Source organism: Camellia sinensis, chromosome 3 (genome assembly GCF_055761805.1).
Source record: "Camellia sinensis isolate YWXY chromosome 3, ASM5576180v1, whole genome shotgun sequence".
Taxonomy (NCBI): Eukaryota; Viridiplantae; Streptophyta; class Magnoliopsida; order Ericales; family Theaceae; genus Camellia; species Camellia sinensis.
The window spans coordinates 55,169,192-55,185,810 of record NC_138963.1 but is presented as its reverse complement, the minus strand read 5'-3'; the positions used below and the strand labels follow the sequence as shown (position 1 = coordinate 55,185,810).

The window sequence follows — 16,619 nt, the reverse complement described above, 5'->3', positions numbered from 1 at the left end:
TCGGAGTTGTTCTATCCACCAAGCGAAAGCGACTAGGTGAATTGCTTCTCTCTGTGGTTCTAACAATAGGCTCACATTATGGGTCTGGTTCCGATGTACTATCACATCTTTCATTGGTTCTTCTGTTTTCTTGCTATCTTCCCCTTCCATTGTTTGCTTCCCTTGGGCCTGGTGGTTCTTTATCTTGTTTCAATGGTTTTACTGACTTGAGAGTTGAAGTAGGTTCTGGTATGTTGGTAGCTACAGGGGACGAGTTAACTTCAACCATGGTTGAGTTGTTTTGACTTGGGGTGTTCTCCAACGTATAGATCATGTTAGAAGTATTCTGATGCAATTGATTTTCACTGGAGAGATTGTTCACTTTGACTTGTTCACAGAGTGGATTCTCTGGTGGGAAATCTTTGGCGTGTGATGCTGAGCTCTCCCCCATTTTCTTCCAGACAGATTGATTTCTCACAGATGTATCTGATTCCTTTGCTCTGGTGTGGTTCGTCCCTATTTTGGTTTTACCTTTAGAGTCCTTAGCTTGAGTTGGGCCTATTGGGACACTGGGCTCACCTTGGGCATTATCCACTCCGATTTTGTTGGTCATCTTTCCCCTATGAGTATTAACTTGACTGTTATGGCCCTCTTTCAAATATTTAAATGAATTGGTGTTGGTAATTGGGCCAGATGGATCTTGCACCGTCTTGGGTTGGGTTGTTTTCTTATAACGCTTAGTCACAAGCATCCATGGGCCAAAGGCTTCATCTTCCTCCCTTTCTTGTTACAGGTGACCGTTATCCTGCACTGTTTGGTTGTCAAAAGTTCCGTTGTCGGAAACGGCTAGATTTTCCTCCGCCGGTAAAGCACCTGAGGTCTTGAATCTACAAGCTTCCTTTCTATGGTCAGTGCGTCCACAGAGGAAGCAGAATGAATGAAGGGACTCATATTCAACACTGTAAAGCTTACCTTCCAATATGAATTTTGGTTTTAGAGGTTGACTAAGATCCATTTCTACACAGACGCGAGCAAACTTTCCTCTCGTAGCCATAGCTGTGGTCCAATCGATTTTGAGTGGTTTGCTAATAGCTTTGGCAATCGCAAATAGGACTTTTTCTTGGTAGTATTCAATTTGAAGCTCAGGAAACTGAACCCAAACTACGGTTGTGGTTTCAAAAGCTTCCAATGGTTTAAAGTTTGGTTCCCACCTTCTCACAGTCAGATAATGGTCCATAATGACCCATGGTCTCTCCGCGAAGACTTTAGTACAATCTGCCTGTTCAGAGAATTTAAAGAGGAAATACTTACTTCCCAGGTCAATAGCATTAAATTCTCTCTGAAGACGCTAGATAGTTTTAACTTTGGAGCAGAGCATGTTGTAACCACTATTTTTCCCCAACAGTCTAACAATTAGTGTATTTTCCCATGGTTTACTGATCTTTGCCAGAAGCTTCTTAGGTAGAGAGATTGTGGGAAGTCCTCGGAGCTTTAGGTAGATGCCTTGGATCTTAGAATGACCCTCTTGAACATCATCATCTTTCTCATCTGACGAGAGGATTTCTACTCTACTATCGAAAGCATAAGTACAATTTCTAGCAGTGGCTAGAGCTTCTTTGACAGATTTGGGAGGAGGAAGACCCAACGCTGGGAGTTGTTCCCCAATATCTTATCGTGATATCTCCGTATCCATATCAGCTGTATTATCCATATTAGTTTCCTCAGCTAGTCCGAGTTTTTGATTTTCTTAGTGCTTTTGACCAGATGGTCTTCTTCTTCGAAAGACTTTCCTTGGTTTAGTGGGACTCGTTGTTCGACGAGATTTGATGTGGTATTACCGGTGGTGTTGTCTGAGGGATAATTCTCCATTTCTCTTATGAATTTATCCCTTTGAATAAAATATTTCAGACATATATATATTATCACTATCGAAGTGTAGAGCTCGTGTTTTGGTTGGCCCCCGCAAACAACAACGGCGAATTTTGTCGTAACTTCCGTCAACCGTCCAAAAATCTGGTCCAGACATTAAAAAAATAATAATAAAATAAAATAAACTTAAGAATATAATTTTAAATTTAATTAGGATTTGAGTTAAAATTTCACAATTCAAATTAAATTCATACAACACTTGAATACAAATTTTCACAATTCAAGCAATTGGAGAAACAAGAAATCAATTGTTAATATATATAAATTATATATTATAAATATAAAATACTATAAATGAAAATTAAATTCATACAACACTTGAATACAAATTTTCACAATTCAAGCAATTGGAGAAACAAGAAATCAATTGTTAATATATATAAATTATATATTATAAATATAAAATACTATAAATGAGATTATTTTTCATTGGTTATAGATTAAATCATATTGTGAGATATATAGTTAAAACAAAAATTTTCATCATGTTTTTTGTTTGTACTTTCTGAGATATTTTTTATTTTTATTTTCAAAAAATTGTAATACATTAATTTAAGATAAACAACGATATTGAATTGGGACAACTTGTACCTGTCTGGATTTTTTGAGATACACTCGGAGTTTGGGCTTGGGCAAAAAGTGAGGACAAAAGTTCAACTCAAACTTGGATAAATCTTCTACGCTTCGAATTGAACTTGACACACTTTCAACTTCCCAAACCTACTTGCTTTGCAAGCTTAATGACAAGTGAACACTGTTCATTCTGAATTTTTTATTTTTATTTTTATGTTTTGTTATTTTAATAATTTTTTTTCATATTTTAATTACACCTAAAAGGTAAAATATTTAGGACACTCGGTCCATAAATCCAAATTCTAATTTTGTTTGATGAACAGTCCAGGCATCGAAATTGTTTATCCAAAAGGACAGACCCAAGCAAAATGACCAAAATACTCTTAATTATAGATATCTCCCAAACCAACACGCATACATAGAGCACTAGTTCTTTATCTCTCTCTCTCTCTCTCTCATCTGCCTCTTGCGACGACGTTGATACCATCGCCTCCTCTTCCACCACTATAAGCCCCACTATCACTGCTCTCTCTCTATTCTCTTTTTCTCTTTATAGACCGATAGAGGCGACATCGTGACCCCACCGACACCAAACCCGCTTCCATCGATATCTTCATCGTTGTCATTTGGTTCATCTCCACTATCGTCTAGTTCATCTCCGCTGCCGTCTAGTTTATCTCCAACCACTCATCCTCCTTTTCTCTCCACAACATCAAGATCTTAGGCTCAGATCTCTCAGTAAGGAATCCAAAGTAAATATCACTATCGCCATCACTTTAGTATATAAAGGAAACGGTATAACTCACGGCGATGGCTTACCCAAATCCCATCGTGCTCTTCTTTCTCTGGTCAGATCTCTTCTGCCAGAGAAGTCTAGATCTAGGTTCGAACACATCTATGTTTTTTTTAACAGACCTGAGAATACTAAGTTCGGATTTGAGGATTTGTGTTTTTTTATAAACATTTTATTTGAGTTCGGATTTGAGTTCGGTCTATCTGAGTTATGATTTGTGGAATGAGATCAATTTTTTTACATTTTATAAACATTTTTTGAAGATATTTACTGTTTTTGTTGTTGTTGTAGTAGTAGTAGTAGTAGTAGTAGTATATCTATCTCTCTCTTTCACTTTCTCCTTTCCCTTTTCCTTTTCCTTTTTCTTCTCTTCTCTATTTCTTCTTTATTTATTTTTTTATTACTATTTGTTTAGTGTTAGATCATATGATTGAAGGATGAGTACAGACTCTGTGTGTGTAAATGTATGTATCTTTATATATTTGTTCTTGCATTCAAGATTGGAGAATGACCTAGCAATGTGAGTGTGCGGTGGAGCTCCGATTGCGTCTCAGTTTTCTCTATCTTTTTTATTGCTGTTGTTGTTATAGTGGTGGATGAATAGATAATAATAATAAAAATTGAACAGATATATGTTTATGTACTGCATTATATTTGAGTGTTGGTGGTAGGACATTTCAATAGAGGGATGGTTTGGCTATCTATTTCATTTGAGTGTTTATAGCGATCCTGATTTTGACCCAACACTTGTGGTAGTCCGGACTCGGGTTTATGGTTTCTGAATGTCGTTCATTGTCGTTTTCCTTTTATTCCTCCTTAGATTTGGTTATTTGGATGTGTTGATCATGTTCAAAACATGTTGGTTGCTTGGTTTTCAATCCTTATGTTGCCCAGATTTTTGGTCCTCCGCTCGAGCGGCCCTTCTTGTGCTTGAGTCAGATTTGCGAACTCTCAGTACTTTGCGTGTCTGAAAAAGTACTGGAAAAATGTTTTCTATGCTCGAGCGGTGTTTCTTACGCTCGAGCGAGTGGGTGCTCGAGTGGCCTTTCTTGCGCTCGAGCGGTTTGTCTGTTTTCTGCAAAAGTACTGGATGTGTGTATTCTGCGCTTGAGCGGCTCACTTCTTGTGCTCAAATAGAATAACTTATTGTGTTTGACGTTTGAGCTTCAACTCTTGCGCTCAAGCGGACTGTGCGTATATCAATTTGCAAAAATGACTTTTTAAATCACTTTTTCAGATCTTTTCCTCCAAAAACCCTAAAGTGAGACACACACACACTCTCTCTCTACATTTTCTCCTAGATTCGTTGATATCTCCTCCCTATTGTCTTTGGGAAAAGAGTAGAGCATCTTAAGAGCTCCGTTTTAATCTGATTAGAGTTTGGTTTCGGCGTCGTTGAAGCTTCGTCCTTGCTCCTTTGGTCTTTTAAACTTGAGGTAGGGACTCTCTACACCTTAATATGAGTTTTAACTTGGTTATAGGTTGTTGTGTGAAAATGGTGAGATTTGGGGGTGTTTTGAGCAAACTTAGGGTTTGGGTTCAAGTTTGCAAAGAGGGGTTTTTATGTGGGTGTTATATAAATGATTATGGGGTTTGGATTTGAGGTCGCCTTGTGTTAAAATAGTTAATTTTGGCCTTTGGGTTAATACTTGGAAAATGAGGAGCTTTGCCCTAAAATGTCTTGAATAAGTATTTTGTATAAATAATGAAATTGGTATGGAAAATGTGAAATTTGGAGAATTTATACATGAATGGTGTTGTTGGATTTGTTTAATCACTCACCAATGGAAATATGACGATTTATCTGTTATAGAGATTGTATATCTGTTTAGAAATATCTGCTTTGGGTTATCGGTGGAGGATAGTCATGATTGTTGTAGACATTGCATGTGGATTAGGCGAATTGAAACTAATCCCTTAACCATTATCATTGAATATGATTATGAATGATATACATTGTATATGTATGATATTTGGGAGGAGAAAGGGGATGTACTCTATGTTTTGAGAAGAAGAAAGGGGGATGTACATCATTGAACTAAGTTGGCCTATGCGTCCAAGGTGAAAGTCCCAAAAACCATTTGTATACATGGGTGCCGATTCTCACGGACAAAATTTTTGTAAAATGAAAAATAGAAGTGAATGCATTTGTATGATGATTTTTATCTATTGGAAACTTGTGAGGTGTAACCTCTGTTAATGGGTTTAATGCAGTGGATGTATCTATTGAACCAAAATGAATAAATTGAGATACGAGTTTGACATAACATGGTTTTGGAAAGAGATATAAAGATTTTGTCATAGGATAATGAACATGTGCATCATACTCCTATCTTGTTAACTCTTATATATTGTGTTAGTATGTTTCTACTCGGATTTGGCTCACCCTACTTGGGAACCATTTCTCAGGTGTTAAAGATATACCTCAGCCAAGACAGTAGTTTGGGAAACTTGAAGTAAGAGCTTCCTTTTATTTTATTTATTTTTTATAGCCCAGGGCTAAGTTGTATTGAGTTAGAATCTTCTTTTTGCTATAACCAAGCAATGTCTTGGAAAGATGTAAGCCCGTAGGACATTTATTTTGTTGATTATTAACTGGTATTACATGTTATAGATTCAGGATGAACATTTATGAATGTATATCGCATGTGTTATCTTTTGTAATATGAACTCTGATGAATGTAAGCGTACTAATTCTATTATACTCGCTTCTCTTATGAGTTGGATTAGTTGCATTTTTTGTGGGGCGTTACAGTGTTAGTAGTGGGAAATCTCAATTGTAAAAACCCCGACCCATGATTAACGTTAATCCATGCTTAATTATGCCCAATGAGTAATTAAAGTGAAATTTTGCATCATATGTTGCCTTGTTTGTGTTTATATCTGTTTCTCGTAGAAAGATTTGTTCATGTTTTCGTTTCGATTTGTGAATTGAAGGCCTTATCGGCATCCGATTCAGAAATTGACTTGATTTATGTGTTAGTTAGAATTTTTAGAATTTTATGGTAGGTTTAATTCAAATTCGATTCGGAACGATTAAATTAGAATAATTAATGTCCAATTGATTAGCTTAATTAATAATTTAATTAAGCCACTAAATAAGCCTATATAAGGCTAATATGACTCTTTGAAGCCAATTGTTACACCCTTATTTCCTTCTCCTTGAACTCCAAACGTGTGAGAGAAAGAGAGAGACTAAGAGAACAAGTGAGATCAACAAGGGAAAGAGGAGAATTACTAGGATTGTTGAGAATTGAAGAGAATTGTGAAGCTTAATCCTTTACTCTTTTGAATTCAAAGTTTAAGGTAAGAAATCAAGCCTTTAATTGTGTCATTGAGGTACTTAACACATATATTCAAAAGAATTAAGTGAATTGAGGCAATGTCACGACCCAAACCCGCCCCTATAGGTTTAGGGTCGTAACTAGCCAATAATCTATGATTACCAAAGGTCTGTTTAACAATAATGACAATAATATAATATAAAGGGGCTGGCGTAAACCAATCAATAATAACATATATCGTCCAATGAGCTATGAGGACCTAAATGGAAATAAACTTTCATATACATAGTTATATCCATAAACACTTATGTCCATAAAACACATTTATAAAACACATATATACAACACAAAACACAAGTTAGGGAATTAAATCCCATTATCAAAAACAGTATTAATAAAAGTCATAAAACACTCTTTTCACTTAGCAATATCAAAAGGGTGAATTTGAACCACCCAAAAAGTCTTGACACATGTTGGTTCGGAACCTCGCGATGAGGCACAATAGCTGGCTTGACAAAACAAGGGTTCGGGTCGACACCACTAGCTTTGATCCAGTGCTCAATCACCTACAAGTATATAGTAAACAGTGAGTTAGAGCACAGTGAATAACAATCGTGTAAAGAGGTTAAGAATGATGTCCTTACAATATTTGAAACAGTCGATTATCAATAGAATAGTTGCAATCAATATCTTTTTGTCAACCAATCATTCAATCGTACAATTCAATCAATCATATCCGCATAGGTTATACGTGGTACATCCAATAGCAACAATACAATAGGTCTTAAAGACCAAACAATTGATGGCCATCAAACAATAGACAATAGTTCCAAGGATTAGAACTGATAAAGATCTCTGTAACAATAGCGATATCAATAACAATAACAATAGAAATATGCTATGGATTCCATGAATACAGTTCAAAAAGAGGATCATCATTCAATTAATAAAAAATTAACAGTTCAGAAATAATATAATTTATTGTTTAGAAAATAAAAACAATTGAACATATCTTTACAATAGTGTTACTCACAGTAGGCTCCTGAAAAACACATGCTAATCGTTCGGCGTCCGACCTAAACAAATAAGTCAAGCACAACAGGATTACAATTACACTCTTACAATCTATTTAATTCGGTTACTTGTTTGTTTTTCAATTTCTCTCATTTGATTCTAATTTTTCATTTGGTTATTCTATATTTTCTTCCTTCCATTCTACTTAAATATGGATGACTAGTATTAGGAATTAATTAGATTATTAACTTCCAATTAAGATACGTTTAGCTATGAATTACTCAAACTAATTAAATACAAATAATTGAATCATATACAAACTCTTATTAAGTTCACTAATTACACAATCAAACTTAAATTAGGCTCATACATATTAAATTACAATTATTCAGTCATGTTTAAATTATTGAATCAGAAACTCTTAAATATGTACATTTTGCAATTTCAACACCATTTTCAAGCAAATCAAGGCCCAAATAATTAATTTTCATATTTATTTCCATATTCTTAAGCCTAACTTAATTTCAATTGAATTTAATTATTTCTCAATTTAGGCTTAATTTGATTACATCCAATTTTACGAACCTAAATTAGATTTTTAGTTGAAAAGGCTCTAAATATCAAATTAAACTCATTCTTCCATTTTTGAAACTCAATTTCATGAAACATTCATTTTCTTGAACCCAAGATCTACTTCATGCTTAATCTCTCCTTAAACTCCATAAATCATGGTTAAAAACAAGTTTAGAACCCAAGTTCTCTTAAGAATATGCCATGCATGTAAGGATTATGAGTTAAATTGATCAATTCTTTAATTTTTTTTTTAAACATGCATGCCCTAAGTTCTTAATTACTTGAGCAAATCTTCTAATTAATTATAAATTCAACTCAATTAAGCTTATGATCTTCCTATTTGAACCTAGATTCTACGAATTAACAATGTATCATTTCAACTTCATGAATTAGGAGGTGGAAATTACCTTAGTTTGATGATTTAATTCAATATGAACTAAGCCCCTTCTTTTTTCTTTCTTTAGTTCTTCTTTGAGCTCAAACTCTCAGTTCTTTCCTCTCTCTCTCTCTCTCTCTCTCTCTCTCTCTCTCTCTCTCTCTCTCTCTTCGTGGGTCTTGTTTGGTGTGTTAAATGGAAGACTCAATATAATAAGCAACCAAACACTCTCTCTCTTGCTATGCTAAAAACTGAGTAGTATTCTACATTGTTATTGTCATTAATTAATTCAACTTTAAACCATTAAATCATTCTAATCAAGTTAAATAAAAATCAAAGCTATGCAAATTAAATTAATCCTCACCACAATAAAATCTTAGTTACACTAAATTTAATTATATTAGTGTGAATTAGGCTCTAATTCATATCCTATTATTTATTTCTAACTTGTTAAAATTAGCGAATCAGACAGGTTTAAATCCTATTCTAACCTATCTGTTCAATCAAGCAATCAAGCAAGTCAATAACACATAAGCACTCAATTAACAATAAACATATAATCAATTAATTAAATTATAAGCAAGTCAACAATTATCAAGACAATCAATAACAGTTAAGCACATAGGCACTCAATTAACAATAAACATATAATCAATAGAATTAATTTGCTTAATAAAGGAGGTGGTTGTCACATGCAAGAATTAAGCTGATTGGAGTAGGCAAGAAGAGTATATATACATGCATGTACATTACATTGCAATTAGAGCATGATGTCTAAGAATGTGTCCCATGCATGTTCATATTTTGGTTTTAGTTTAAGAATTCAACTTGTTTTTGTAGCAATATCTTTATTAACCATGTTTTGAAAAGTTGAAGCTCATATTATTGTATGCAAGTCATGTTCTTGAAGTTTCAAGTTGAATTTTGGCCAGTTTACTTACTCTTGGGCCTTGATTTTGCAAAATGATCCTTAATTTTTGATGATTTCCAAGTTTAAATGTATTTTCTCAAGTGTTTGGTCCAAATGGATGAGTTTTGTAGCTTTAAAGTTGAAATTGGGAGCTTGGAGATGAATTTGGAAATTCCAGAATTCGACCTCTTTGCTTGAGCGTCAGATCCTGTGCTCGAGCGGCCTTTGTTTTTGTATCTCTGCTCGAGCGACCAAAAGTTCACTCGAGCGTGAAATGCAAGCTCCCAGAAGTTCCATGTTTTTGCAGACTGCTCGAGCTACAAGAGTTGCGCTCGAGCGAGGACATGAGTCTTACGCTCGAGCGACCGTCGAGCATCTGTCGAGCATGAAAATCACACAACCAGTACTTTTCCAAAGTTTGCAGACCGCTCGAGCGAACAAAGTTGCGCTCGAGCAGCCCCTCATATGTTTTCATGTCTGTGCTCGAGCAGGGACTCCTGTTTCTAGCATTTTGACCAAGTGTTTTCAAGTACATTTTGGCATCCTCATTGCATCTTAGGCATTCCTAGGCGAAGATTAAGACACCATAATAAGGATAAGAAGTAGAAACTCACCAAGATAAGAAATAATTAAGTAATGTTTCCGGGTGTGTAATTCAGTACGTGTTCATTTTGTAACTGTGTAGGTCACGTACCACAAGAAGTCTGATTTGCTCATTTTGTCTATTTGTCTTGAAGCCATCTATTAATAGTGAGTAATAACTCTGTAAAGTTATGTTTACTTATAAGTATTTTCTAACTGATATGATATGATCTGTTCTCTGAAATGCTATTTCATGACTTATGAATGAATGTCCATTTTTCTGAAATATATTTGTGGCATCCTTAGTTCACGTGGCCCTCGCCTGGGGATAACAATACCGTGACTTATATTCATGTGGCCCTTATTTGGGGGTAACCATACCAAGACCTATATTCACGTGGCCCTCATTTGAGGGTAACAATACCATGGCTACTTGCGTGCAAGATATGGACCTTTATGGTCGTCGGTACCGACTATACATGCGGGTCTTAGGACTAAATTGATATGATAGCTAATGGATGTACCACCTATAACTGTTATGATTTCCGGATAAGTATGTGAATCTGAATTTGTTTCTGATATAAACTCTGTTTTCTAACTCTGAGATAGACATCATTCATTAAACTCTTTACCTTGTTATTATTCACTAGGCTTCCGTTCACTCTACTATTTATGTATGTAGGTGACCAGGCATGTGGCCAGGCTCAGTGATGACTGCCTGGAGTGTTTTTGGTCAGCCAACCTTTGCGCCTCTCGATGAGGTTCCATATGGTCATGTTTGTAAATATAAAGGCTTTGTTTTCTTTTAAGTTATGAACAAATTTTCTGTTAACTGTATATTGGGCTAAGTTCCTCTTTTTTTGGGTTTTATCTGTAATGAATGTGACAATATAACATCAGGTATATGTGTATGAAAGTTACAAAAGTTTATGTCCCATATATGTCTGCACAGCTCAATAGACTATGTATGTTTCTATATTTGCTTTCGCAGCCCCTAATTATATGTTATTCTGTTCGGAGGCCTTTGGTAATCCAAGGATTACTGGCCGATTACAATGCTAAACCTATAGGGGCGGGTTTGGGTCATGACAGGGTGATATCAGAGCACGTGTTCTACCACACACATGAGTCCATATGAGCTTAGGATGTCCTAGTAAAAAGTAGAGGCATTCTAACTGCATATGTGAGTGTGTGGTAATCTTTATAAATGCGAAAACTGAATTTGAATTTGGACAAATAGAAATTGAAAGAAATGAACAAGATTATTCCTATGTTTATTATTACTTGGTGTCTCTATAGCGACAAGGAGAATACAAGGGAAAACGATACAAGCGAATCTTCTGAGGCCTGAATGAACAGAATGGAACATATGCTTATGGCTTTGACTGAAGCCATGACGCAGCAAGACAACAACCTTTGCCTTCTCCACCTCCGTCAGTGCTAGTTGAACCGGACAATAAAGACATCATCAATTTGATTCAGAAATTTATGAAGATGAAACCGCCAACCTTCTTGGGTGGCATTGAACCATTGGAGGCAAAAACTTGGTTGCTAGAAATGGAAAAGTTATTTGAAGTATTCCCTTGCTCTGTAACTTAGAAAGTACTTTTGGCTACCTACACCCTAAAAGATGAAGCCTGTAGATGACGACTGTTGGTTCAAAATAACAACGGGGACATGACATGGGCACAATTCAATGAGATATTCTACAACAAGTACTTTCCCCAATGCTTTAGGGACTGAAAAATTTCTGAATTCCAAGAACTTAAGCAAGGAAAGATGTCCGTAGCTGAGTACGAGGCTAAGTTCACCGAGTTGGCCATATTTGCTCTTCACATGGTGGACACAGATTATAAGAAAGCATGAAAGTTCAAGGGAGGACTAGACTTGGAAATATTTGATCAAGTAAGCGTCCTGAAATTGCCTACTTATGTGGAAGTACTTGATGGGGCATTGATAGCAGAAGCCATAATAGTAACCAAGAAACAAGCTACAACTCCAACGACAGAATAGAGAAGTAAAAGATCCGGATTCCATTTTAAGAAGGGCTGATCATTTTTGAAGAAACAAAACACAGGATCTTCCAATAACTCAAGTCAAAGTAGCGGATCTATTCCAAACTATCCCAACTGTGAAAGGAAGCATAAAGGTACATGTTATCGTGCATCAGGTACGTGTTTTCGATATAGCAAGACTGGCCACATGGTTAGGGATTTCCCGATGAGATCCAATGAGGTTAATCATCCTGTAGCAAGTGCAGCCGGGTTTGCTTCTACAACAAGATCAAATGCATGAACTAACGCCAGGGGTGACGCTGACAATGAAACATTGAGGCAAGGGAGAGTGTTCACACTAGTGTCCAGAGATGTACAGAACACCGAGTCTGTGGTGTCAGGTATAATTTCCATTTGTGCCCAGAATGCATATGTCTTGACAGATTCTGGTTCTACACACTCATTTGTATCGCATGCCTTTTCTCAGAAATTAACTAGACCCTTAGAATCCATGAATTATTTATTGTCTGTATCTGTACCATCTGGAAGCCCTATGATATGCGTATATGTTTATCCGATATGTGGCATTGTGATTGGTGGCATGACATTATATGTTAACTTATTACCTTTGGGAATTGATCATTTTGACTGCATATTGGGTATGGATTGGTTAACGAAGTACTGTGCATCTATTTACTGTGTGAATAAATCTGTTATATTTCATCCACCCGGGTTACCAAAGTCTGTGTTTGTTGGGAATGGGGTAGTCCCTTCCTCATACTTGATTTCTGCCATGAAAGCTGTTAAATTGCTTAGGAATAGATGTAAGGGCTACTTGTGTTGCGTATTGACTGCATCATCTGATAGTACTAATGTGGAAACTATTCCTATTGTTTGTGAATTTTTCGATGTGTTTCTGAATGACTTGCCTAGAGACTTAGTTGATAGGAAAATTGAGTTCACTATTGAAGTGACATCAGGAACACAACCTATTTCTAAAACCCCTTATAGAATGTTAACCTCAGAACTGAAAGAATTGAAAACCCAACTTCAAGAACTGTTAGATAAGAAATTCATCCGTCCAAGCACTTCACCTTGGGGTGCTTCAGTCCTATTTGTTAAGAAGAAGGATGGGTCCTTAAAATTATGTATAGATTATCGAGAATTGAATAAAGTAACCGTGAAGAACAAATACCCACTACCCCGAATAGATGACCTATTTGACCAACTCTAGGGAGCTCAAGTGTTTTCTAAGATTGACTTTAGATCCGGGTTCTACCAGTTAAAGGTCAAGGCAGAAGACATAGAAAAAACTGTATTCATAACTAGTTTGAGGTAACTAATGCACCTGCAGCATCCATGGATTTAATGAATAGGGTATTCAAACAATTCCTGGATGAGTTTATTGTTGTCTTTATTGATGACTAATTTATTCTAAAAGTAGGGAAGAACATGAGAACCACTTTAGAACTTCCCTACAAACTTTGAGAGAAAAGAAGTTGTATGCAAAATTATCCAAATGTGAATTTTGGCTTGACAGTGTGGCATTTTTGGGACATGTAATTAGCAAGGACGGTATCTCTGTTGACCGTTAGAAAATTGAAGCCATTATGAACTGGCCAAGACCAACTAATGTGTTAGAAGTGAGAAGCTTTCTGGGACTTGTAGGTTATTATCGTAGATTTGTGAAAGACTTTTCAAAACTTGCTATGCCATTAATACAGCTAACATAGAAAAATGTACCATTTGATTGGAATGATCAGTGTGAATCAGTTTTTCAAGAGTTGAAAACCAGATTAGTGACTGCACTGATTTTGACTTTACCTAATGGTACTGATGGGTTTCAAATTTATAGTGATGCATCCTACAAAGGCTTGGGTTGTGTATTAATGCAAAATGGTAAGGTGATCGCCTATGCTTCTCGGCAACTCCGACCATATGAAAAGAATTACCCGACTCATGATCTTGAATTAGCAGCTGTGGTGTTTGCTTTGAACTTACTTCCCAAAACAATATATAAAGAAACTATTTGTCGGTGTAAATTGTTTTTATGGGAAAACCACATAAACTCATATTCGGTAATTTTTTATTTAAAAAAAAAAGCACAGAAATGGAGAAGAGGTTCACTTCTTCTTTCCTATCATTAAAAGAAAGAAGAAAAAACTACATAAGAAAATAATAAACCAATTTGTAATGTTCCTTTGTTATTATTTATTTGTTTTATTGGTACTAGCGGGTGAGACATGCTATATTTGTGCAATTTAGATAACTAATAATAAAAATCAATAATAAAGAATTTAATATCATAATAAGTATGTTACTTAAGTGATAAGTATCTTCTTAATGAAACCCAAGGTTTTGAGTTCAAAACTTGCTTACGCTGTGTATAATAATTTTTTTTTAATTTTAGCATATGTAAAGTTGCCACGTGGCATAAGGAGAAGAATGTTTCACTAAACCAATTTAGATCTTCACTTAATCTATATATATAAGGAAAAGAGACTTTTTAAGAACATTGATTGTGGGAGCTCCAATCTCTCAAACTAATTTTGTTAGTTTGTTAATTTTTAAAGAAAAAAAAAAAAAACTCTATTGGTTAATTCCTTAAGTCAAAAAACCAAAAAAAAAATTTATAAAAAAAAACTCAAATTATCTATGATTTTTAAAATTCAAAACAATATGATAAGTTACCCTCACTCTTTTCAAAAATAATATTGATCAAAACAATTCAAATAAATAAGTAATAAAGGCACTAATTATCTATAATTTTAAATTTCAAAATTTAAAATAATATGGCAAGCCACCCTCATCGTTTTCGAAAATAATATAAATCTTAAAATTTTAAAAACCCAATCAAATTAAAAATTCAATACAATTCTCTCTTTAAAATAGTCAATATTTGATCTTTTTTTCAGCTCGGCCAACTCCTCTAAAAATGTAATGATGCAAAGATTAGTCTTCCCCTTTGTCAATAGTGCAAACTCATTTCAAGTTTGTTTGTTTGTATTATTATTATTATTTTGTAAATTTCTATTTTCGTGTGAGTACTTTTTTTTCTCTATATGACTTTTTTTTTTCTAGCTAAATTGATAATATATATATATATATATATATAACTATCCTTGTTTTGGAGTTAATTTGAAGTTTTATTTTTATTTTTTTGGTGGATGTTTGTGTATTTTTTATATTGTTGTTATTTTTATTTTTGATATATGTAAATTGATATAAAGTTATGAGTTTTTTAATAGAATATGACGTTTTATATTATTCTTTATGATTGGGCCATTTTTATTTAATTTCTTAAACAAATTTTTTAAATTTTTTTATTTGTAAAAAATTAAAAACATTTAATTGACTTGCCCATCAATAATTAAAAATTTAAATAATAAACACTGTTCCATAATTTATGGATTTTGTAGAGAAGTGGTTCGGGAATACTCTTTGGATCCTATAGGATGCTTGTGATCCTCAGCTAGTCACCTGAAAAGGAATGAACACTCCGGTCGGGGGTGCCGGAATTAGCACTCCGACAGATTAGTCAGTGTATACTCTCTAGGTTGCTTATATCTCAAGTTAAACTTTTTCTCACATACCTTTCTTTGGCTGTTGTTCCTCTATTTATATACGCTCCTGGTCCTCAGGGTAGGGCCCACTCTCAATCTGTCGCGTAATTGTTTACTCGACGCTCCTTTTGTCGTATTCCTTTTTTCACTCGGCTCATCGCTCAACTGGCTTTATGGCCGATTAAAATACTCAGGACCTAGAACGTTTGAGACGGGGGCGAATATAATATATATCCTGATTTTCTAAATATATACTCGGCCTATCCGCGTCCCCTGATATTCGGCTCCCACAATTGCCCCCCAAACACCCCACTAACACCAGTTAGTCGGCGTGTTTGGTTTCGAACTCGAAAAGTCAAAAATTCGGTGGTTAACCTCATTCCAACGTGTGTCAAAATGCACATGCTCTTTGGTCATCATTACAATTTCCCGCCCCTTCATACACTTCCTCCATTTAATGTGATTTAAAACTTTGTCTCTTCGAATGTATGTTTTGAATACTCAGTTTCTAGTTCGCCTTCTAGTACAACTCCTTCACTTCGTGACCTCTGCAACTTCTTCCTATTTCTCATTATCTCTTCTGCTTCTTGTAAGTTTTCTTCTCCTTCACTTCCAATCCCATTTCCTTGTTTACTTTTAGTTTTGCATTATCCTTAGGTTGGCTAGGATGGCAAAACATTTGAAAGAGCTCATTTCTGCGGATCGAATTTTTGGCTTCCGACACCATTATTCCATCTCCGATGACATCCATCTGTCACTCATGGCAGACAGCACCACTGATATGGAGAGGACTGATGAGAGTACAATCCTCTTTCCTCTCCTATCGATTGCTGAGGGCAGAGTCCGTTTTCCCTTTCACCCATTTTTAAGGGCCATCATTCGACACTGGGGTCTAATTCCTTCTCAGCCTAACGTGAATTTTTTCTGCATCATAATGGATATTATAGAGTTGAACCGACGCCTTAGGATTAACCTAGGTATACTTGCAATTCGGCATTGTTATGCCTTAGCCAAGTCTACTGGTTGGTTGGGATGCTATTTTCTCAGGG

General features: G+C 35.3%; 1 protein-coding gene across 1 annotated transcript; it reads left to right on the top strand.

Annotated features, from left to right (window-relative positions):
* The first annotated feature begins 12,518 nt into the window (after window positions 1–12,518).
* On the top strand, window positions 12,519–14,247 carry LOC145821528 (uncharacterized). Its single transcript, XM_082918051.1, has 2 exons — window positions 12,519–13,021; window positions 14,241–14,247. Exons 1-2 carry the CDS (start codon window positions 12,519–12,521, stop codon window positions 14,245–14,247), a joined length of 510 nt encoding a protein of 169 aa, XP_082774177.1.
* Window positions 14,248–16,619: the final 2,372 nt, after the last annotated feature.

Excerpts from the sequence above, each read along its gene's own strand:
- LOC145821528 (XM_082918051.1), top strand. The coding sequence starts at position 12,519 with ATGAATTATTTATTGTCTGTATCTGTACCATCTGGAAGCCCTATGATA.